Source organism: Blennius ocellaris, assembly GCF_963422515.1.
Source record: "Blennius ocellaris genome assembly, chromosome: 16".
NCBI classification, from domain to species: domain Eukaryota; kingdom Metazoa; phylum Chordata; class Actinopteri; order Blenniiformes; family Blenniidae; genus Blennius; species Blennius ocellaris.
The window spans coordinates 15216119-15240826 of NC_137665.1; the positions used below are offsets into that span (position 1 = coordinate 15216119).

The window sequence follows — 24708 nt, forward strand, 5'->3', positions numbered from 1 at the left end:
ACACAGAAGTAGCCACACGTACGCTCTGTGTGAATAGATGCAGGATCTGGACGTGGTTTCACAGGGAGGAGGAGGTGGAGGAGGAGGAGGAAGAGGAGGAGGAGGAGGAAGACGAGGAGGAGGAGGGAAAAAAAAAAGAACTAAAGTGGGTGGGAACTTTAAAGTTTTCTGAGTGGGCGTGGTCTTTTTTGACTGATGGACGTGCGGACCAATGAGCGCTCGGAACTCCGCTGCCTCGACCAATCAGATCGTTGCATTGGAAGAGCGACGCAGAGAATAAAAACACACACGCTCCTTGCAGATAGTTGCACAGGTTGCGTGTGTGTGTGTGTTGTCAGTTCGCAGGCTAGAAGAGAAACAAGTTGAAGGAAATTGAAAAAAAAAAAAAAAAAGCGAGAAAGATGAGACGCAGTTTGATGTGACGCTACAGACTCAGAAGAGGAAAGAAGTCATGCAGCTCATCATCATCATCATCACTACAGCAAGCGGAGCTCTGGATCATCGCTGTGGATGAGTGTGATCAAGGGGGGCAGAGAAAGAAGAAGAGGAGGAAGAAGAAGCACAAGAAGAAGGAGCGTGTTTCCAGCCGTGGTCGTGTTGGGGGGTGTGGGGGAGGATGTCAGGCAGGAGTGCAGGAGCGCCTCGGGGGTGCAGCAACCCCAGCCTGCAGCCCCTCAGGGCCACCGTCCCATACCAGCTCCAGAGGGGCTCGGCCCTGCTCTGCAGAGAGGTCAAGACGGGTAAATACACACTGAGGAAAAGGAGGAGGGGGGGGTCACTCTGCATTCACCTCCATGTGGTCCAGAGAAAAAGTTTAATCATCACTATCTGCCTATATGCTCTGGTGATGATCAAACTTTGCAGATTTCCAATTTGACTTTTGAGTTTTGGGGGTGTTTCTTTGTCATCCGTCAACACACACTGAAGTTTTTTGCTCATGTGAAACTGTGATCCTTGTTAAGTCTGTCAAGTTTCAAGGACAAAAGCGTCTGACGCAGTGATCTAGGATACAATCTGGAGATAAATCAGAAGTGTTTCAGGGTGAATATAATGTGTAGCACCAGGGAGCGGGTAAACAACAGATGTGTGCTGTGTTGGTTGAACTTACTGCAGATCTATCATTTTATATGACCTTTAGGCGTCACAAAGGAAGAGTTCTCTTAAAGAAAAGGCCATCTTACTAGTTTGGCGATAGGTAGAAGTCGATTTCAATAGTATCTGACTTTTCTTTGTCTTCCTTTTCATTTCAAATGGTTTCAGTTTTGGTCGTGTAAAACTGCAATAGTTGTTTCTTTTCTGAGACTTAACAGACAAACCAGCTGATAAAGTGATTGATAAAATACTTTTCTGTCATGTTGGTTAAATTTAGTATTCATATATAGCCTCTTTAAGTTGACTGCATGTGGCATCGCGATTCTTTTCCATATGTTCCCAATGAGAATCTTCCACAACTCAGCTTGTACCCGTGCTTATTCTGTTGCAGTAAGGTTTTGTTCGTGACATGCTTAGGGCCGAGCATGAAGAGGAAACTGTTTCCATGCTTCTGGAATCACTGTCTGCTAGCTTTGAGGTCTAAGAACTCCAGCTCACTATGAGGGGGAAAGTAAAGTCAACAAGCAGGCCTGCTCACCCTGAAACATAACACTCTTCTCATAATGTTATTTGGACACTCGGCTGGCCCTTTTTGCACTCTGACCTGCAGGATTTCGTCTGCGTGCTCCTTGCTAATGCTGCAGTGGCTTTTTAAAGGCCTCTTTGTTTTGCTACTTCTCAGACCGAACCCCGAAAACTCACATGTGCAGTTTGGTTGTGCACCAGGGGAGGGGAATGCCTGCTCAGCTCTCGCACGTTTGACTGAACTGTGTTTTATTTGCGTTTTCCCCTGAAGCGGACAGAACCGCGGCCCGCCCTCCGAAGCCCACCATCCGCAGAACTCTCTCCTTGGACGCCATCGTGGCGCCCTACCTGCAGGGACACTGGCCCAAAGAGGCGGAGGGCACGGCCGTGACCTGTGTCAATGACAAGGCCACACAGGTGAGCATCATGTTGGGACAGGAGAGAAAATGTTTGTGTTGTGAGTGTCGGCGTGTCAATCAATCGTTGTCCTCACTGTAATGATTTGCCAGGTTGTTTTCAACTTTTCTTCAATCCCGAGGAGTTACGAGGAAAATAGGTTGGGCACCACATCCGTGTCATATCAATCGAACAAGCTTCAGATGGAAACCAATGATGATGGTGCAAACACATATTTCTCATGAAACCTGTTGCTTCATATGCCGGAAAAGTCTGGGCTTCTCCTCCACGTTCAGAGGACGAGGTCTGTTACGATGGCTCTGCAGGTGTCGGCTTGGTGCCACTGCAGAGGAAGGCAGCCAAGTGGAAATAGTCGTTTTTGTTCTTCTTTAAACTCTTCTGTTCCTCACCCCCTTCCTCTCCCCACCGCCGCGACTGTATGAGCTCCCTAACTGGTGCACAAAGCCCCCCGGGGGCAACATCGCCAAGCTCTGCGGCTTCGTCTCCGCTCCTGACACAGTTTTAAACCCGAACGAACCCCCTTCGCCTCCATTGTGAGGAGCAGACCCCTCCTGACCTCATTATACAGACACCCCATCCCCCCAGCGCTCTCCTTAACCACGCTCACACACGCTCCCCACCACCCACAAACTCCTTCTGCCTTGGTTCCCCAGCATTATGTCTGATGATCGATCCAGCTGCCGCTTGGTTCGCTCTCTTACCTGTTTCAAACACTTTCAGAAGAGTCGAGGAGTAAGTCGTTGGAAAAGCTTTAGGGATGCAAACGCTTCAGAAAGTCTTGCACAGAACATTCAAGAATAATGGACAGAAGGTCATTTTTCATTCTGTTATGAGGAGAAAAAACAAATAGCAGTCAGGATTTCTTTTAATTGTAACTGGATCACTAATATGTGTGTAAAAGACTCAATTTCAGCTATATATTGAGTCTTTTACTCTATATGTAACTCTAGGAAGAGTTTAATTTCTGCCTCAGAAGTAGCATGTAATGTTCAAGCCTTAGGTAGATTATAAAAGAATAACGTCAAGTGTGGGTTGATTTGGCTGAACCTGATTGTTAATTTGACAGGATTTAGCGTTCATGCTCCTCATGACTCCAGGACCTTATTTGACATTAGAGAAATCAAACAACTACCTAAAAATCCAAGAAGTTTTGTGTTTATATATTAGTCAGTATGGTGCTGTTCAGGACCTTTTCAGTACAACCATCCAATCACTGGCAAGGTGTCACATTTTCAGCAAGAGCGTCTCAGGACCTCCAAAAGCACACAGTGGTATTGAAGGTTTAAATGATTTTTTTGTGGTAGGTGGAACCTGAACATACTCGCTTAATTCACATTTTTGAACAATTCTACAGCCAACAAATCAAAAATAACTCCATGAGAGTTACGACTATAAGAAAACTATTATCTTAAGATGAAATTACTTCTTATGAGAAGCGATAGTAATCATATTGAGTACTTTTTTTGTAAACCTCAACATCACACAGTGGATATCTGTTAGCCGATTAAATGGTTGATTTGATGTATGATAAGTGAGTGTACACACAGATTCTCACGTATGTTCCTGTATGGCCTTACAAAATGTTCATCAAGGGACTGGGTCTTGAATTATTAGTGAAAACTGGGTTCAAAAAAATTCTTCAATTGAGTCATTTGAGGGTCTGCAAAATGTGGCTCCTCCGCAGCTCCCTGCTGCTTCACAGCAGTTGTTTTAATCACCTTTTATCTCAGCAGTAAATCTTTGAAGAGAACTCGTATCTCACAGTTCCAGGGTACAAATTTGACATTTAAGTTAAATAGTTCATTTATCTGTCAATTCGAATCTGTATTGGCTGCCGGCTGCTTTTTGAAAGCGAACCCCGAATAAATCTAAAAAAATGAATGAACGATATAGAGCTTGTCTGTTGGGCGGAGAGACTATGAACACTGGAGTTGTAACTGCAGAAAAAGGCTACAAGTAGCTAACTATGGTAAAAAAAATTGAAATGTAATGTTGACACTGTAATACAATGTCAATAATACTTGATTGTACTTTCTAAAGCAAGCTATTTATACAAGTTCAAACACTATCTTCATTTTATAGGTTAGACATGTTTTGGGGGTCGTGATTCGCTATAGAGTGGGACAAAGAAATGTCTGTTTAAAGCATAAAGTGGCCTCAGTTATTCATATTATACCTGCATAGGAGGACACAGGAGGACACAGCGAACATGGTGGAAACACTGGACTTCTTCTCAAAACTTGTCAGTCACTCAACAGTTGCTTGGATATTTCAGTCTGGAACAAATGCTGGATTCACTGACTCACTGACATTGCCATCTGTGTGACCATACTGCTCTTATGGCAAAAGAAACGACTCTGATCTCTGCTTCCAGTCTCTTAAATGTGATGATTTGCTGTTGAATTAAATGTTTTTTGCTTTTTCTACTACATTTTCAAGTGAACAAGCATTTTGATGGGTTGACCTTCTGTTTTAATGACTTTATCGCATGTTTACATCATTTCGAGTTGTGATATTGAAATGAGATAAATAAGGAACCGTTGTTGACTCTTTTCATTTTTCTCATTGCAAATTAAGGCCATGTTGAGGTCCAAGCTGGAAACATTAGCCATGCACGTCAAATGCTCAGCTACCTTGGGGTCTTTTTATAGGGCTGCGTCCCATGATCGTGTTTTGGGGAGGGTAGGGTTGGTAACTCGATACCGGTGTCATCGTATGATTGACTCGGACTCCGCTCGGACTTATTTAGCCGGGGCGGGAGGCAACAGATGAATGGAATGAAACGAAGATGACGTTGGCGTCTTCCCGAAGGCGGTTATGGCGCGTGTGAGGTTCATCTGAGAGGCAGGTTGTACCTTAGGAGGCACACGATGGCTTGTTTGCTCAGCTGACTCTGGAATGGACGGTACCAAGTCGGCGAGCGAGGAGGCACCAGAACTTCACCCGACCCTGAACTCAAGCGGGCCTTCACGCGGGGATGATGAATGGCCAGTCACCTGCTCATGGCCAGCAGGCAGCGGCTTTCAGCCAGGCCTCTGCTGGTAGAAAATCAAGAGTCAACGTGAAGAAATCGGTACGGAGAGTTGGAGTGAGACGCATGCGGAGCTGCGACTGACAAAAAGGAGAAGTCCTCCTGGGCTAGTTGTTGTTCTTCCTTTACAGTTGCGTGACTTTGCTAATAACAAGCTGTTTGTGCGTTGGGAGTTCATACTGACACTTGTATTTATAGGCTGCACAGTAATGTGGTCTGGATGCTTTCTGGTGTGTGTGTGTGTGTGTGTGTGTGTGTGTGTGTGTGTGTGTGTGTGTGTGTGTGTGTGTGTGTGTGTGTGTGTGTGTGTGTGTGTGTGTGTGTGTGTGTGTGTGTGTGTGTGTGTGTGTGTGTGTGTGTGTGTGTGTGTGTGTGTGTGTGTGTGTGTGTGTGTGTGTGTAAGCGGGGCTGTTTTGCAGCTGAGTGGTTTTTTTGTCACCTTCCTCTGCACAGCTGTTGTGAGGCAGGTGTGTGGAGACAGCTGCAGTGCTCAGCCTCGGTGCGGCACTCGGAAATCCACTGGCGTACACTGGGTTTCTTGGAAAATAGTGAAAGGCCTTAGAAAAGTCGACTCTTGACAGGCAGGGCTGTTGCCAGAGAGCTCATTTTCCAGCATGGCCTCGCAGAGAAAACACTGGAGTCATTATTCACCACCACTCTGTATGATATTTTTCTTTTAAAGACTCCAAGTTCTTGGGCGGAAGAGACGCGGGGAAGAAGAAGTGCTGGCGGACACAAGCGGTCAGCGTCTTGGGGCAGTGCAGAGCACCTGAGAGAGGCAAGTAGTATGCACTCTATAGGAGCTCATTAATCAGTTCCCCTGGTCCTCTTTGTCTCAGCCTCCACTCTGCAGCCTCCCACTGCTAGCATGAAGCATTAACAGGCCCCGAGGGGCAAAGCCAGTAACCTACCCCCTCAAGTTGACCCTCGAATCATTCTTCTCCCCGGCTCTGCCCTCAGGTGGCCAAGCTGAGGCACCAGTTGCAGAAGCGTTCCCGCCACGCCCCCCCCTCAGCAGGATGCGAGCACCCCCTGCCAACGGGTCATGCGGCCGGCATCACTCAGGTAACCCACTGCCCCCTAATCCCCGCCGTGACGGGTCGGCCATCGCTCTGTGTCCCACAGGCAGACTGGGACGAGCCATAGTAACAGGGATATAAAAAAAAAAAAAAAAAATCTTTTCTTAGGACCGGCTGTCATCAAGGCTCCTGTGTTACTGGCACCGCGTCTCACACAGAAAATCTGAAACCAGCATGTCGTACTGTACCAATCACTCAGCATTAAACTACAATTCTGGGAATGTCATGTACGGGCAGGATCTAAATCTAGAGCAGACACAGAAGATTTTCACTTGGGTGGCTAAAATAGGACCCGGGCATTGTGGCTTTGAAAACCTCAATGGCTTTGTGAAGTATTATCATGCTCAGACAAATTTAAATGACCAAGAAATTGGGTCATGCGTTTAGTGTTGCATTGTGGTTGCCACAATAACAGCCTGAGAAGTCTATGAACATTTAGCTTTTTTGGAAACTGTTACCACAGTCCAGTCTTTCTGAAATCCACTGGTTGACATGCACAATGTTATGGTCATAGTCAATAATTTTCTGATTCATTTAGATCGACAAAAACTATGGAGAATTCTCCAGTGTTTTGTGCCGCTCGCTGTTTTGAATTTAGCAATGTACGTTTACCACACCATCATCTGCACACATAAAGACACTTCTCTCGCATACAGCAGATGCTGTATAGAGCTGTACGACAGTGAAAGACAGTTTAAATGTTGGATTGCAAAAAACACGGCACCCACTTGTGTCCTGACATGCGAACTACATTGTTTTCACCGATCTATTACTGATGATCACCGTAGAGGTGATATTTTTTTAAATGCTTGTCACCTGAACATGAAACATTTGTTAAACAAAACTGCATTTAATTACTTAAAATTACTTTCAGGAAATAAATGAACACGTTTTATGTCTTTGTTCTTTGTTATTTAGAAGTAAAAATCCGAGTGTTCATTTTCTTCTTGGACCCACGTTTCACCAGATACAACTGATTGCATCTTTTTGTTTACATTTTATTGTTTAAAAAAATTAAATAAAATATCCACATGACATGCCAGTTCTTTTACATGTCAACTATCAAAGATTAAAATACGAATCAATCTTGAGCAGAAGGCTCCATCTGATGAGCCAAATATGTGGACATGCAGGGTATGAACACACCGTGCATGAAACTTATCATTTATCGTTCATTCAGTGAACTTCCTCACATGTTTGTTGCAAATGTTGACGTCATGATCACGATAAATGTGTGAAATGTCGTTCATCCCGTGCTAAATTGATAATAAAGTTCCAATCAAGAGCTCGAACAGCACGTGTACCAGATGTAAGAGCATGTGTGCTCCTGTAAGCATCCACACATACTTCATCAGAACTGAGAAAGTTATGTCTCGCTCGCCACCTTGGGAAACAAACGTCTCTGTCTTGTGCACTTCAGCAGCCAGTCGGCTCTTGTGTGGTTATTGAGGCGACTGTGCTGACCACTGCCTCCACTGCCCTCAGACGTTGCCCCTGGTGCCCCTGAACAGACTCGCCCCACGGCTGCGGCGAAGCGTCGAAGGCCTCAACTTGGAGCTGGAGGAAGCGTTTGTGTCTGAGAAACCGGACGACGATCACGAGGTGAAGTTACGTGATGTAAGCTAGCCAAGATCCAGGACACATAAACCTCTATTGAAATTATTTATATTTAATGTCCTGTCAAAGATGGGGGTTTTTTTTTACGTTAACAAAAATTATTTTTTAAAAAAGGCATTTTTTTGTTTGCTTTGATTTCTTTTCTGTTTACTTGTACTATGGAGTTTGCAAAATCAAACAGATTTACAATTTTTTTCATTTTTTTTCAAACTTTGTTTTTGTTTCTGAATTCCAGTTTTTAATCACTAAACCTGAAAAAAGAATTTATCACAATTATCATTGACCATTTTGTTTAAAAGTGGTTATCCCGACTGTGTAGACCAACAAATTGTAAAATACTGCCATTGGATGAATACAGTACTTTAAATAAAAATAAATAAACTTTACAAGTCCTTGTAGCACATCAGTAGATTCTGGGTTGGGGTTTCGGGTTCTAGGTTACTTACATCTAATAAACAAATCATATCATCAAGACCAGAAACTAGTGTGAGTAAGTTAGCTGCAGCACTTTGCATCAGTATTTAAACTTTAGAACAGACTAAAGTATGCAGCAAGAGATGTAAAATACAAATTTCCAACTGTTGTAATTGTACAACTAATGCTGAAACAGTTAGCTTTGAAGACAGTATTCACCTCTGACCTGGAAGAAAAAAATTCTCAACAACTAAGTTGTGTAAGAACAGCATGTTTTTTTTCTCTCTCTTAACTTTTGCTACAGATTCATGTTGCCACAGTGAGGAGAAACCTTCCTTTTATATCGTACTGCTCGCTTTCTTTGCTTTCCTCAGCAGCCATGGATGAAAATGTGTAACTCGCGATGCTTCAATGTATATTTGCCAGTAATTTCAGCTGAAGCTGTATATTTGCAGTCATTTTACACCTTCTTGCTTCTCTCTATAGCAGACTCCATCAACGGCTTTTATGACCCACGGGCCAATTTCCAGAAATAAAAACTGGTTGGTTTCACAAGCAGTGACAGGATAATGGTCATTTTAAGCACATGCGAAGCAAGTATCAATTAAAATGGCTCCAAATGAGTTTATTTCAAGAGAAAACTATTAAATGCATGCATGTTGATTAACATTCACATTAACAGTGTCATAAATCTTTGGATTAAATGTGCTTGTTCACATTGTGGCGGATGAAAGAGATTTATGGACCTCACAATTGCTAAAAGTGCCTTTTTTTCCCCAGGCAGCTGCTCACCTTCTCTTTTTTCTCATGCACACGAGATACATATTACACTTTTGAGACTAGTTTTTGCACACGCAGCACTGGAGATAAACTGTATCAGTAACATAGTTTTTTGGGGGAGATTTTTGCTGGAGCTTTTAGCCCTCTGACCTAAAATTACAGCTAAAAGCAGCTCAGTGCAACGTCGTTGTTGTTGTTTGACTATTAACCAATAAGTAAAGAAAGAACAAAGTGTTTCCAGTGTGAGCTCAGCTGCTACGTTGCCATCAGCGCCTCAGGGAGTTTAGAAATGCACTGAAATGAGAATGTCTTATGAGTCGTAATGGTGGCTGTCATCCTCTTGTCCACGTCAGATTTTGGATATCCCAGACGGCCACAGGGCTCCGGTGCCGGTCCAGAGATGCAGCAGCGGCTCTCAGAGCGAGCCGTCCCCGGGGCCCCTGGACCCGTCCCTCCTCTCGCCCTCACAGTCTCCGTGTCCTCTCGACCCTTCGCTGCTGTCGCCTTCGGCTTCCCCGTGTCCTCTCAACCCGTTGCTCCTGACTCCGTCCCAGTCTCCGTGTCCGATGGGAGAGCCGGGTGAGACGCGTCTCCTCGGAGTGTGTCCGTAAGGTGGTAAAGCCGCTGCACGCTGAGGTCAACGTGTTTCTGTTTCCCGAGCAGAGGCGGCGGACTGTGAAGCTCTGTGTTTGTCTCCGCCGACGTCGCTCCCGTCGTTCGCCCTGGACCCTCCGCTGCTGCAGCCCTGCTCCTCGTCCCCCCGTCCCAACAAGACCTACGCTTTCCAGCGCCAGCCGCCCGAAGGCTGCGAGCGGGTTCGAGTGTGCGAGGAGGCCATGTGAGTTCAGACACCAAATCATCGATCGTACAATCACCATCGACTTTCCTGGGCCAATGATTGAAATCATGTATTGAGCTCCATCACGTTTCTCTGTGTGCAATATACATCATTCACTTCTTTATTCTGTGTGTTAATGACAATCTCTGGTGTTCAATCCAATAACTACTGATATTATCATAAAATATTTTCACGATTTTATTATTATTATTACTGTTATTGTCATTAAGATTTGAAAATGTTCATATTCTTGCTTCTCTTTTATTACTGTTCACTTGCTGCTGCAACAGTGAACATTTTTATTTTAAAATCTTCTCTTGTCTTTTCCTATGAATTTTGAATTGAAATTAGACGATAAAGTTGGTTGCCACTTACCAAACAAGAAATTAATGTTTAGCTTGGCATCAGGAACGACTTTATCATATCTTAAAACATAGACCTTCACATTCACTCTTTCATAATATTTGATGTTTAAGATGAGCTTTAATTTTAAAGACTATTTTAGAATAAAAAAGAAAAAAATGGATTAAAGCAGAGCTGTGATTAACAGTAAACTCACAGAAGCACTTTAGCAATTTCAGTTGAGTTATGAAGGACAAATAAAGAGACATTAGTTGACAGCCCTGATTTGGGGGCTTTTCCTTCAAAGCTAAAAACTCTTCACTTCCCGCATTTGAAACATTAATTATGGTTCTGCACTTTCTTTAGCATGCATGATGTCTTGCATGATGTCGTTAAGAAGTTTTACTAAACCACTATGTTGCATTATTTTATTTAAAGCTGTATTTCTGTTTTTCTACAATTTATAGTATTTTAACTCCATATTCATTCATATTTCCTCAGAAGTATTTTTATTTTCTAGTATAGGTCACACAGATTGAGTTCAGGCCACATTCCTGCACATATGCGTGATTTTTACATAATCCTGACATGCATCTTGAGGACAGTTTGTACGATTTCTCTAATCCCTTAACAAACAATGTTTAAGACCACACAGCAGTCGCTGCTGGTTGTGGATGTCGGTGATGCAGTCTCATCACTCCTCTCATCTCTTTCTGTGCAGGTCTGCCTGTCAGGATGAGCCCCTCCTGCAGCCATCCTGCCCGGACCCCAATAAAGTCAACTTCACCCCCCATGGAGGCTCGGCTTTCTGCCCCGTCAGCCTCCTGAAGCCCCTCCTGCCCTCCATGGACCTCCTCTTCCGCGGCCTGTCGGTGTCTCCCGTCACCGGCTGCTCAGGTCAGGCGTCTCCCACCAGGCACCTGGGCATGCAGTAGGTGGAGGGAGGGGGTCTCCGAGCATCCGACCCTGGCCTGGAGGGTGTGGAGGCGTCGTCGGACGTTGCAGCGTGGCGCCGCGCCATGAACACCGATGAGACTCAGTGACTGCGAGCGATCGGAGGACCTGATTATTCCCGCTGGTTTCGATTCAGCTGGTGTTGACCTGCTCAGCTCCTGGACCTTCGCTGCCTGTGCCAGTGTGAGGCGCTGATCGGGGTGCAAAACGGGGCAAATTAAGGAAAATAATAGAAAACTGTTGTGTATGGGTTTTTTTTTTTAATCTTTCCTTTTTTATATAATTTGGTTATTCTACACAGAGACTGCAATCTGCCACGCTTGTGTTCGGAGAAGGAGGCATGCCATTAGATCTGATAAGCTTTTTTCCATGTTTTTACTGAGAATATGAAGTCTCTCCACTGTAGTGGAGCTGCTCAATAACCAAACTTTCAGTTATTGTAATGATTAGTTCTACACAGGGACATCTTTAAACTTTACTATACTTGAAGCTTAAACCAATCGGCAGAAATACTGATGTCAATCCAACACTGAATGGATCTTCCCGATGACTGCTGACGCTCCATCCCCATTTTATTGTCAAAATAAGTGACAAACCCCAAGCACTTAGAAGGCATCTTGAAACAAGCCTTACTTTATTACTACCCTCAACTCTTGCTTGATCTCCTCGTAGAGTATTGTTACTTTTAGATAAAAGATCCATGTTAATCAAAAAAAATGTACTTGATGCAAAGTCTGTTTGAAGAGGATATTTTTTTTTGGGGGGGGGGGGGGCTATAGTTTTTTTTCTTTGTGTGTGTTTTTTTTAATACAATGGCCGACATTTCTACAGATACCTTTCTCGGAAGATTTCTATTTTTGTATCTTTGTAAGGAGTTTACGAAGCTAGTGAGGTGCTGATAAAACCAAGAGAGTTTAAGTTTATGCTTTGATGGTCAGCACCGGGGATGAACCTTTTTTTTTTTATTAGCTTTACTTGCCCACAGCAGGCATTGATGTAACCAAACTGTTCAGTCCAGCTTTTCTTTTCTTTTTTGTATTTCTAAGGATTTTTTTGTCAGTCAAATTGAGCCTTTTTTGGAGCCTCAACAATTGATTTTTGTTATGAGAGAATTTGGTTCTCTGTTTCAGTTAGTATTTGTGTGCATAAATGCAATGTTCTTCATGATCTTATGCAACACTGAATAAAACATGTTAACAAGAAGCTTTTATTTGCTACCTTTTCTTTCAGGGGAGCTCCGGCCACAGTTTTAAGGTGAAAACAGTCAATATGTAGTCCCACGTCCCTGAACTGAATGAAGCAGTTGGATGGCAAGGCAAGGGAAAACTTATTTCTCTCGCACCATTCAGACACAAGGCAATTCACAGTGCTTTACAAGGAAATGCATTAACACAAGGTGATTAAGTTTAACAGCATAAAAAGGAGAATAAAAAAAGTAATTTTAAAGACAAAGGTAATAAATCTATTGTTTAATGGAAAGCCTCAACAAATAAAGTTGTACGTCCTGATTTAAAAGAAAGGAATGTGTCAGCATGACGTTTGTTCCACATGTGAGGAATATAGGAATTAATATCTGCTTCACCTTGTTTCTTCTGACTCTTCTGACAACCTTTTGTAAACATCTTCCCGTGGACCTCAGGATATGGATGTTTCATGTTCTACGAACACGATGTATTTAAACCTGAGACAAAAGAAGTACGATTTTTGAAGTTGATCCTTTGACACTCAGGCAGCCAGCAGAGATTGAAGCTCAGGTGGAATGTGCTGCACACTCTTTTTGTTGGCGAGGACTGTGGATGAGCTGCAGCTGTCTAACAGGTTTTATTTTTTATTACCGAGACATGGTTTCCTTGTGAAGCAGTGTTAATCTCGTGTACGAGCATTACTATGTTACTAACCCTGCCTCGCCTTAATCACTAATTACTGCTTGTTGTCGAAACAGCCTGGGACACGTGGATCTGCGGTTTTTTAAAACAAGCACTGCCCCTTCACCCCAATCTGCCTCCTGATTGGTCCTCGCAGTTTGACATGGACCAATCAGTGTAATCCACATCCTTCTACGACAAAAGCTACGCGACATTCTTGATAAACCCAAATAACATTACATCGGATTAAAGAGTGACACATAGATTTTTATCTATGTTCGAGTGGTTTATATACATGTGTAAAAACGCCGGGCGGCCGCAGTGAGTGGAGCGAAGACACCGGGGGGAGGGGCTCGAACCGGCGGCGATAGTGGAGCGGGACGTCGGTGTGCGGGGAGCGGGGAGCGGAGCGGTGTCGGTTAGCATACCCGGGCTACTGGTGGACGACATGGCCGCGGGGAAAGGAGCCGGGAAGCCGGCCTCGCTGTGGGACAACATGCGGATACGCTTCATGGTGTGCTTCCTGGGGGTCTTCGTTTGTTACTTCTATTACGGAATACTCCAGGAGACTATGTGAGTGCTGAATGTCGACTCTAACGGAGGAGCCCGTGGACGCACCAGACTCCATTCAGAAATCCGACGATTTAGCAGCTGCTCACAAACTGACAGCTCCTCAGGAAAATCCAGCTTGAGTTTCATTTGACACGGCGACACGCTGTTCCCCAACACATAGCACGATGCGATATCTGACATTATTCCTCATCTCCTCTCATAATAAGGTTTAAAGTTTGCCGCATCGGTGCGACATAGACCATGTAAAGTCGTCAGATTTCTGACTGGAGTTTGGTGGAAGAGTTTGTGTTATTGTTGTATCTTTTAGTTTACCTATTTGTAAGAGATCGGTCACATTTAATCGATTTAATCGATTTTAGATTACCAACATGGTTTATGCCAATTACTGCTAGAACTGCAATGACCCAGACTTTAAAAAAAAAAAAAAAAAATCAACACTTTATTGTTTGTTTTTATGGTGATAAACTGAAAGGAATTTTGGTTGGGAAGTTGCAGTCAACTTGTTTACTTGTAGATCTAACTGTTGTTATGGTTGGTAGTCTATCCATTTATTCATGTTATTTTTTAGATCAGTCTAATCAGTCTATTCGTCTTACTTGTAGCAGTTACTATTATTTTTTAAATAAAATGCCTTCATTGTCTTTTTGCAAATGTTATAGAAGCAAGGTTATCCCTAAACCCTCTATTACTATACTCTGTTTCCAATATCTAGTAACTAGAGTTTTATATAATCAGCAGACTAATAGATAATAGACTTGTAATCGGTTTCCCTTCAGCATGCATTTAAAAAAACAAGAATTTTTTAATGTAATTCCTTAACATGCAAATAGTGTCATTTGTAGATCTTCTAGAAGTAAAGTGAAGTAGTCTGTGCTTCTGTGAACTGTCACATGAGGCATGACACAGGCGGTATGTAGTCCAAGTATCAGATCTGGTTACAAATGTCCACACAACTTCTGTCTGTGCTGCAGTGGCCGTCTTGTGAACAAGATTGGAAGCCTGTGTCTGCACATTATCACCAAAACATTTAATGAAAAACTGAAACTGTAAAGTCTCTTTGTAGAAACTATGTCCTTGTCACCGCCCTGATGGTTGTAATGTGATGCCTCCGGGCCGGAAACTTGATGGCTGCCAGTTCAATTTCACGATCATTGTCTCTCTTGCTCTTGCAGCACTCGAGGAGACTACGGCCAGGAGAAGTTCAGATTCGCCCGGACGCTGGTCCTCATCCAGTGCATCGTCAGTGTTCTGTTCGCTAAGATCTGTGAGTATGAGATGTGCTATAAACAGATTTTGTGCCCTCTTCCACTGAAACGATAACTGTCGCTGCCAGTTTGAAACAAGCTTTCTCTGTGTGTGGTCAGTGATCCAGTTTTTCGAGGGCTCCAAGCCGGATCTCACCAAGAGCTGGCTCTATGGCCTGTGTTCTCTCTCCTACCTCGGCGCCATGGTGTCCAGTAACTCCGCACTCCAATACGTCAACTACCCCACACAGGTGAGATTTGTTTCGGAAACCTTACCCGAGTTTATTTGCTGCGCCAGTGCTCTCTTGTTGTTGTTTTGCATTTGTAAGATGTAAGCAAGTTATGTTGTTTTTGTCATCGCAGGTGTTGGGGAAATCCTGCAAACCCATACCAGGTAAACATCACGACATCTATTTGAATGTGATCCTGTAAAAGACATGTTATCAAAAAATACCCTCCGGGTCCGGCCCATTCAGGATGAATTGGTTTGCATGTGGCCATTGAATTAAATAGTGTTTGACAGTCTGGATCTATGAAAACATAAAATAATAATAAGGCTCCTCATAAACAAGTCTCTCGTGTTTCTTGTAGATATTAAATGTAGTAATTTGCTGCTGCTCGCATGGTTGAATACATGCCTTGTGGCTGGTGTGGGGATTTACCGAATGGGGTGGCTTACAAGCACGTATGAAAGTGAACAAACGAGTGTGACCGCTCTCTCAGATCCCTCAGCCTCATGAGGTTGTTGTTTCTCTGCAGTGATGATCCTTGGCGTGACGATATTGAGGAAGAAGTACCCACTGGCTAAGTACCTGTGCGTGCTGCTGATTGTCGGAGGCGTCGCTCTTTTCCTCTACAAACCCAACAAGAGCTCGGCCGTTGCCGACGACCAGGTCTTTGGCTTTGGAGAGATTCTGCTGGTGAGTTCATACACGTCACATGCTTAAGGGACAGACTTCTGCTCTGCCTGAAGGAGAATAAAATGACGGTTGTTTCAGTTTGTGCTCAGGCAGATTTGAATGATGGCCAACAGACGTTAATATCAAGTTATTATCATTGTATGTTGTTTATTCTGCAACAGATCTTTCCTGAAGATCCACTTCTTGTGAGATAAACGTGTTGGTATTTTACTTCTTCTCTCTAAAATATCTAAAAAGTCTGTACAACAAACTACAGTCTTTACATCTTTGGTCCATTTAGCTGATTTGGTGATGTAGACTTATGTCTTATGTCTTATGTTTATAGTACATTGTTTTCTTCACGCGTGTGTGAAGTTTAATTATAAAAGCAAACAACTTCACCCACTTCTGACCCATCATCATGATTATAACATTTTCAGAGTTTCTGCTGTTCCCTTGGAAATGGACATCATTTTGAAAACGTGAAGATAGACTCAACAAATTAATCTATTTATCTGCGGTACACACCTTTAATATCATGAGAGACTACTTTGTAGTTTTAGTCCAAACCGGATGTCAGAAGAATTTCCTAAAACCTCAGGAGAAGTTCAAGAGAATTTTTGAGTACATTACTCTTCCACGTGCATCTCTGCACTCCGGACGCTGAAGGATGCAGAAGTGCTGACTCGGGTCAAAGAGTCGCGTCACGGTTCTGCAAGACAATTGCAAATCGAGGCTCGTTTAAATCAAAAGGTCCTGCAGTCGTTTCCATCATGTGAACGGTTGTAATCACACGTCGCCTCTCTCTCTCTCTCTCTCTCTCTCTCGCTCCCCCCCCCCCCCCCACGGTTTTCTCCCTCAGCTGGTCTCTCTGACCTTGGACGGTTTGACCGGTGTGGCCCAGGACCACATGAGATCCCGCTTCCAGACCACTGCCAACCACATGATGCTCAACATCAACCTGTGGTCCACTCTGGTGCTGGGACTGGGTGAGTCCATCACGCCGCTTCACGTCTCGCCAAAACTCAACACTTCCTGGCGCCGAACGCCGCAGCTACATCAGGGGGAGAGACTAATGAGCAAACTCACCTTGATGTGGTTCAGTTCTGCCAGAAGAAAGAAAAAAAAAAACTCCCCAAAAAACGGAATTCATTAGAGGCGCCGGGGTAATGAATGTGCTGCTGCACAACCTTCTTCACGAATAATTGTGTCGAGAGCACAGTGAAGCTTTGATGAGGTTTGGGGTTTTATGGCTTTTGTTTTTGGAAAAAGTTAACTACAAATATCCTTTTTAGTTCCAGATAAAATGCTGCCGTTGCAGAGCAGTTTATCCAATCAATGCTTGAAGGAAGTAAAGGGCCAGTCGGTGAAATCTTATTGAGTTTTCTGTGATGAAAACATGGTTGGAAAATAAACCTAATCTACCGCACAAGTACAAAATAAATGAAAATAAAAACTGTTATAAAAATCGATAGTAGAAACGACATGTAAATCCTTTTAAAATGTCTTGAGATCTGGTCCCGTTCAGCCATAAATAAAGGTCAGTGTGTACTTCCGCCCGACACAACACTCAAGCAATTCTAATATTTCTTTACTTCTGGGGGGGAAAAAGGAGTAAACCCAAGTTTTAACAAGTCTTTGAACCTTCTCTGGCAACAAAAACCTCAAATAAATCCCAACAATAGCGGCTTATCAGAGCTGTACAGTAGTTGGGAGGTGTTTTGGATTATTTGTCCTCACAGAGCTCAGGCAGTTGTGTTAGATGTCGGCTGCGAGGAGCTTTCTGAGCTCATTTTACAGCATCTCTGATGGATTCTAGTCTCTGATGGGGCACAGCAGACGCAGAAGTTCCTAGTTTGAAGTCCTCTTGCATTTGGTTTAGACTCATTGTTTTGGTGGGAAAACCTCAGAGAAACCTGGAAATTCAGAGTTGTTTCTATACAGGCGATCAGAGATGAAGCAGCCTCAAATTATGATGCTCCCTCCACCGTAACTTGCCTTGGGGACCAGGTTCCCATGTTTGTGTGCTTTTTGCGCCGTAAATGCTTCAAACAATTCAGCCTTTGTTTTCTTGTAGGAGCCATTTACGCTTATTAAAATGGCAGGTTATATAGTTTATTCCGATTCTGTTTGGATTTGTTTTTGATGCATTATTTGGATACTTGGTGGCGAAAGTGTGCCTTCCTCTGACTGTCACCTATGTCTTTTAGATATACATCTTGTCTAATTTCCATCACAAAACAAACAATGCAGCAAAAAAAGGTCTAAATAAACTAAATGACTTAAGTGCAAATGATTAAGCGCAAATGACTCCTACACATTTAATAAGTCATTTAGCAGTGTGGAGTGCCAGAGTAGTTTAGATGAGACATTAAATGAGAGTTATTGGGGTTTTTTTGGGGGGGGAGGGGAAAGCAGAATATTTAAAATGTAGATCAAAAATGTCTTTCTGATTGTAATCGCAGTGTAACTCTGCTGCAGTGTTTATTATTCTCACCTCACACACCTTACACCTTCTACTTGTGTGTCTGTGGGATTTCTTTTGAATACTCTGATTACCACCCACAGTCCAAAGATGTGTGTATTCAAGCTGTATAGAGCAGCCATGCAGCAATATAATGAATAACCGCTGAATTCCCGCTCTGCTGTAGGTGTGATGGCTTCTCATCTATTAAGAGTCATTGTGAGCTGCATGGACTGGTTTTGTTGCAATGAATTCTCACAAGGACAAAACCGACCATGATGTAGGAGCTAATGGAAATTGTGATAAGTAAAAAGCCCCCCAAACAAATCCAATAAGAGGTGCAGAAAAAGCGAGCCGTGTTCTCTCAGGAACCAGAAACTCATTAATTCAGCCGAGGCAAAGTGTTGAGTGTTATCTTTACAGATAAGGAGTCCTGCACCTCAAAGCCGGCGGTCCTCACAGGAGATCGCTGTAATTCGCTGAAGAGGGAGGCACATGAAACAAACACAATATAATGAGGGGCTTTCTAAGGGCAGGCACTAATGGGCTGTTAGATAAAGATCAAAAGGTCACCGCCAATATGAGGACTGAGAGACTGTTATCATTCTCCCAATGTTTCCGACCTGCGCCTCACTGTCGCAGCTTTAATGCTGTTTTTCCACTTTCGGTTCGTATGAAAATACCTTTTAGGAGGTGCCGCGTGTGGGGATTGCTTTAGCATTAGGCTGCAGCGTTAGCATTTCAGACTCCACTCCTACACTCGCTGTGACTTGGCTTGACCACTTGGTGGAGCCGCACACTCACACTTTGGAGCCCGGTCTGCTCTTCACGAGCACATCTGGGCCAGAAGGAGATGTTGTGAGCAGTGACAGTTCCTGACTTGTTGCTCCCCTCAGCCGTGCTGTGGACAGGAGAAGTGTGGGAGTTCCTGAGTTTTGCCGAACGCCACCCCAGCATCTTCTACAGCATCGTCCTGTTTGGACTGACCAGCGCTTTAGGACAGGTGGGAGGGATTACACGGCTCACAATGAATGCCGTTATTCTCGCCAGAGTCTAATCCCGAGTCCTTTCCCAGACCTTCATCTTCATGACGGTGGTGTACTTCGGGCCGCTGGCCTGCTCCATCGTCACCACCACCAGGAAGTTCTTCACCATCCTCGGCTCCGTCATCCTGTTTGGAAACGTCATGAGCGACATGCAGTGGGTGGGAACCATCCTGGTGTTCCTCGGTGAGAGCTCATCCTACTTCGAGCCCGTCTCGTCCTCTCATTTATGTCTGACTCACAGATTCCTCAAGAGAAATGGTGCGAGGCATGTTAGATAAAGGAAGCACTGTCGGACTGCAACAACACGACTGCCTACCAGCCAGTATCAGGGAAACAAGCAGCATAGGTTCAGGAAACTATCTGTAGGTCACAACGATTGTTCGAGTGTAAATCTCGCATATGAATACATGAAGCTGTACTTCTTCATTCCCTTTTTATTTATGTAACCTGGAAGTTCAGGACCAAGGTTGCAGTGCCACTAGTAGCTTTAGGGGGCAGCGTTGCGATTCGCAATAATCAACTTTTTGTTGAAGAGTGGCTTTCATCCTCATTTTCTTCTCAATATCAATATTATTACAACCTCCTGCCATCACCAATTAACTCCAACTTCTTCATAGACCTGCTCCGTGTGGCGTATCTGAAGTGTCTTTGTACCTGAGCCTTTGTTTACATGTCGTTGTATGCTCGAACTAGCCCGACCTGCCAAATATATCCTAACACCCAGTCTGGAGTGAGTTAATGCAGTCTGAGGGGGACGACGCAGAGTAGTATGGACGTTACTTCCCGGGACTTTATTTCTATGATTAGCATAGTAATAACTAATAGTTTAATTATTTCTTTTAATATATCATCCTCGGTTATTGTTCTCCCGTCGGTATTATCTCGTTCTGGCAGGTTTTGTGTTGAACTTTATAATTTAACGATAGTGAGATGGATGTTGCTGTCATCGTGCAGTGAGCAGAGTGGTGCATTCACGACTTAGGAAAATCCGAACTCTGGGTTTCACACGAGAACGATTAATACTTGGAAGAGCCGCGCTCCCATGATCTCATTTAATGGATCAAAGAGTCGGACATTGACAGGCAAAGAAACACGTGTGGCTTGTCAGCCACCCCCAATCTATCCCATCGTGGAAATCGAAGGCATATTCAGTGACATAAAAACATACAAAACCAGTCAAACCAGCATGTAAAATATTTTCGAATATACGGAGGTCCTTTTTGTAATGTAATGATCAGGGTTCAACGCTGCCGTGTCAGGAGTTTGATGAAACCAGCGCTGGTAGCTCAGTTTGCTTATGAGCAACATGAATATTTCATGTTACGTGACCTCCCCAGAGCAGGTTGTGTCGCCACGTTTACACAGAAAAATTAGCTTTTGCGGACTGAAGCACAGACGCCACGCCAAGATATAGGACGGTAGCATAAAATGGAATCGGTGGACTTAAAATGATTGCGAGATCCCACTTCTACGCGAACACTACGTCTGAAGGTGACTCGTGTTTATTTTTTTATTTCAGTGTTTTCCTTCGTTGCATTGTGTCCTTTTTTTTTCGTGTTCACTCTTCCGTTTTGTGGAGATTCAGAGAAAAGCAGCCACTCGCTCGCTTCTATCGAACACCAGAGCTCAAGACTCGCAATCTACACATTAGCGGGACATACACTAGGGTGGAATAAACTGAAATTATCCTTGAAATAGGGAGACAGTTGCTGTATGTGCTTGTTAAAAGATAACAAACGGATCTGACGGGGGGATACTTAGGCTTCCCACATGCAGCGAGAGGATAACTGAAGTCAGGGAACGTAACTCCTAATTGTTTTTATAGATTAAAAGTGTAATTCTTTAACAAGGAGTGTGGAATAATGTGCATTCAGCTGGTTGGTTTCTGCTCATCCTCAGTCATTTGGCTTTCTCACCTCAGGTCTGGGATTGGACGCTAAATTCGGCAAAGGCCCCAAGAAGACGACGCACTAAACCATCCGGAGCACACAAAGAGAGAGAGGAGATGGATGGAGACGCTCTATAGCTGCCGTCTCTCTCTTCACGAGACGTCCTGTACAGGCAAACTGAACTCTTGTTCAGATGTGGCCCCAATAGTCAAATATATAAAAGAGGGCCATTGTAGTTTTTCAGCTGTGACGAGAGATTCAGACCCCGTCGAAGCGGCTGAAATGAATCACTGCATCCAGAAAACTCCAGCTCACCTTCGTCAGACGGACGTCCAACCAAACCCGACCTCTGAGCTTCATCTCATCGACTCAACTGTTTACACACCGACGCTTGAATATGTGTAATCATCAGCGTGCAAACCGATTGTCATCAGTAGAATTCCAAACGGTTATATGTAACCTGAATCGTTTTTAATTTTATTTTCTACAAGGTAAAAATCACTTGCCATAAAAAGGGAAATTGTTATATTTTTTGGTGCTATTATTCCCCCCTTTTTTCTGCTTTCACATCTTTTATTGCATCTCATCCTGACGTTAAACACTGATCACAGCGCCCCCTGCTGCCATTTTAGGATAAAGTTAACTTATCAACACTCCTGATTAACACCAGGCTGTTTATCTCTGTCATTTCACCGATAGTGGTGATTCATAGTCATTTGAAGTCACTGAGGTTAAGTGGTTCTGATAAGCTGGTGTGAAACAGACTTTTTTTTCTCATTAGTTTAATATTTTATGGGCAACCTGCCCACAAATTTCCCTCCTCACTTTGTGTTATGATCCTGTTACACCACTGAGGAGGCAGCTATAGATGAAACATGCAAACAAGTGTGCAGGGTGCCAAGTTCAACTGTAGCAATTGTGAACTCCTGCAAATTTTCTCAGCAAAATCAAGTCTTTTTTTAATCTCTTTTCCACCAAAGAAATTGTGTCTGGAACTGCAGGCTTAAGTCAAAGAACTAGTTTTTTTTTATCACTGTTTTAACGGCTTTAAATGATATTGATTGATGAAGCAAAAGGACCACTTTATAATGAATTGATCAAGGAGGTTTACAAGCCTATTGGAGACCAAAAACATTTGTTTTAAATCTAATAACGTGATTACCATATTATTTGTAATATCAGGTCTTACGTATATATATTTTTTCTTTAATACATTTACAATTGATTCAGCCCTACAATTGTATAATTGAAAGACAACGTCCACCTATTTTTTTCACCTATGATTCTTTTCTTTTTTTTCCTCAGTGCAAGTACTGCATTTCTAGCTGTACTCCACAGCCAGATCTAAAATCAAGAAATATTTCACAAAAAACTTCATATAAAACCTTTGAGATCAATCATTTATTTGTTTGGCAAACCTTATTGGGGATTCAAACATTAATTTCCATGGACTCAGATCAACGTCTGTTGTATTTTTTCACCGAGACAACTCCTCTAAGAGGTTTTCCAATCGGCACTGATTAACCGTGATTACAGTTCGGACCATAACGCGGGGTCTTGTATTTACACTGCTGTGGGTGCATCAAGTGATTTGGGTTGAAATTGGAGAAATAACCTGCTTTCAATTGCCAGATTAAAATGCGTCATTAAACTTAAGGGGAGAACGATGTGATAAAACATGATAAAACTACACAATTTACTTCGTATTTTGAGCATATAAATAGAATTAATATGTATATTTGAGGCATATCGAATTTAATAACCATTTGTTAGTGGCTCAGTCTCGTCAGGCATTATCAGGAGCATCCTATGAGCGTTTCTTCGACGCGGATTAAATTGCGCACTGTTTTTGGCCCGACTCATCGTAATCCGGTTATTTCTACGCAAACCGCCACAGATCGGTCTCTGAAAGCGGCAAAATGCTTGCCACCATACGCAAACAACTCAGGCACCACCCTGCTGTGAGTATACCGTGTTTGAGTTTATTAAAAAGTGACATTTTATAGCTCGTATCGACTATTTATGCGTAGCTAAGTTAGCTTAGCTCACCTGGTTAGCAGTTCTCATTCGACCGCTCTGACTTTGACAAACTGAACTCTGTTTTTCTTCATATTCCTGTACGTTTATATAATTTATTGGGTTTATAAACATTTTGCTGGGCCAACACCTGTAAGTTGATGCTTTGGAGTCACATAAGGTCACGGCTTTACTTTCCAGCGCTTTATGAGCTGAACACGAAATAGCAACTAGTTAGCTGGCTAGCTGTTTTTTTTTAGCAACCAGTCCCTTGTAGCCAGTTCAGAGCTGGAAACAAATTAAAGTGCATATTTATCTTGTTTGTGAGGACTGTGACCCAGCTTGCCCCTGCTGGATTGTCTACAATCCAAACAAGCGGTCAGCTGTCTCAAATTTGCTTTCAGATAGTGTTTTTTTTCCTTCTTCTTTTCTTGAGCTGAAGTTGACAGATTGTTCCTTGTTCCTCAGCTGATCCCCCTGTTCTTCTTCATCGGAGGAGGAACACTCATGTCCTTGACCTACCTGGCTCGTCTCGGTCTGAGAAACCCTGATGTTAGGTGAGGAGGCGCCCATAACACTCTTTTTGTCACTTTTATTGTCTCTCGTCTCACTCTTGACCTTTTCCCAAAATGCCAAGTGTGTCAGGAATGTGCTCAGTGCGTCCAATTAGGGGGGGATTTAAGGAAGACTGTGGTTTAATCTGGAGTTGCAGCTATTTATTGTCCAATTACTACTTTCATAATTACTTTGCAAATTGTTTTTTATCAACCTTTTGGGGATGCAGAGACACATTTTGGTGATATTTCCCCCGAGAGCTCGGTGAGTCGTGATAAACTGTTATCATCTTTAAAGACAATGAGCGGCGTGATGATCTGCAGAAAGAAGGTGCCAAACGGGTTGCGGGCGGCTCCACGGGGAATCGTGCAAAGTCCAAATGCGTGTTTATGCCTCTGGTATTTAAAGTTACCTGTCCCTGTTAAAACTTGTTTAAATGTTGGACACTTGAACAGCCTTATAAATGAAGCTGTATGCAGTCTAGGTTGTTTTGGGGGGAAAAAACTAAACACTTTAGAAGGAAAAACGGTTGATAAATGTGAATATATCCTTATTCCCTCAGCACTTTTGTCGTGAACTGTTCGTTCAGACAAAATGAGACGGTTTCCGCCGCTTTCCTCACTATTTCCTGACATTTTAAACCCCCAACATCCTATCGATTAAGCAAGGGAGCACCAAACGGAATGAGTTATTGGTTTGAGCTCCTGCTCAGGTTACTGTGTTATAGATGAAGCCGTCTCTGCTCCTTAATGTCAAGGCACCGTGTGTCTTTACTCATCTTTAACAGCATGTACCTCTCTGCTGTCTCCTCTCCTCTGCAGCTGGGATCGCAAGAACAACCCAGAGCCCTGGAACAAGCTCGCCCCGACCGATCAGTACAAGGTGTGCCTCTCTCGCCTCTCCACAAACTCTCATTATCACTCTGAATGTTCTGAGCCTCCAGTCGCGGCAGACAGAGCGTAGGGGGTTTTGATCCAGCGATCGTACGCTGGATGTTTGCCAGAAGTGCAGCTGAGTCGTGGATAATTCCCTCAGTTGGATTATTCAAATGGGTTAATCGGGTTAAAG

The 24708-nt window shown here is 43.4% G+C and overlaps 3 protein-coding genes across 4 annotated transcripts in view; all 3 read left to right on the forward strand.

Annotated features, from left to right (window-relative positions):
- The first annotated feature begins 341 nt into the window (after positions 1 to 341).
- fam117aa (family with sequence similarity 117 member Aa) lies at positions 342 to 12239 on the forward strand. Of its 2 annotated transcripts, none has more exons than XM_080510871.1 (8): positions 342 to 740; positions 1889 to 2034; positions 5748 to 5843; positions 6026 to 6130; positions 7630 to 7761; positions 9309 to 9534; positions 9619 to 9793; positions 10857 to 12239. In XM_080510871.1, exons 1-8 carry the CDS (start codon positions 617 to 619, stop codon positions 11068 to 11070), a joined length of 1218 nt encoding a protein of 405 aa, XP_080366997.1. In that variant the 5' UTR covers positions 342 to 616; the 3' UTR covers positions 11071 to 12239. The 2 variants fall into 2 exon arrangements, with proteins under 2 accessions (XP_080366997.1, XP_080366998.1); XM_080510872.1 differs by having other exon boundaries at positions 7630 to 7746.
- A 995-nt stretch (positions 12240 to 13234) lies between these two features.
- slc35b1 (solute carrier family 35 member B1) lies at positions 13235 to 21597 on the forward strand. Its single transcript, XM_080510811.1, has 9 exons — positions 13235 to 13527; positions 14700 to 14791; positions 14892 to 15022; positions 15135 to 15165; positions 15531 to 15691; positions 16533 to 16659; positions 19031 to 19137; positions 19210 to 19363; positions 21102 to 21597. The coding sequence occupies exons 1-9, from the start codon at positions 13403 to 13405 to the stop codon at positions 21152 to 21154; spliced, it is 981 nt and encodes a 326-aa protein (XP_080366937.1). The 5' UTR covers positions 13235 to 13402; the 3' UTR covers positions 21155 to 21597.
- Positions 21598 to 22869: 1272 nt separating this feature from the next.
- Positions 22870 to 24708, forward strand: part of ndufa4a (NDUFA4 mitochondrial complex associated a) — a 2436-nt gene continuing 597 nt past the window's right edge. Inside the window, exons 1-3 of the mRNA XM_080511736.1 lie at positions 22870 to 23030; positions 23554 to 23642; positions 24462 to 24522. Of these exons, the coding sequence (XP_080367862.1) occupies positions 22989 to 23030; positions 23554 to 23642; positions 24462 to 24522 (192 nt within the window). The 5' untranslated portion in view covers positions 22870 to 22988. The remainder of the gene's footprint in view (positions 23031 to 23553; positions 23643 to 24461; positions 24523 to 24708) is intronic.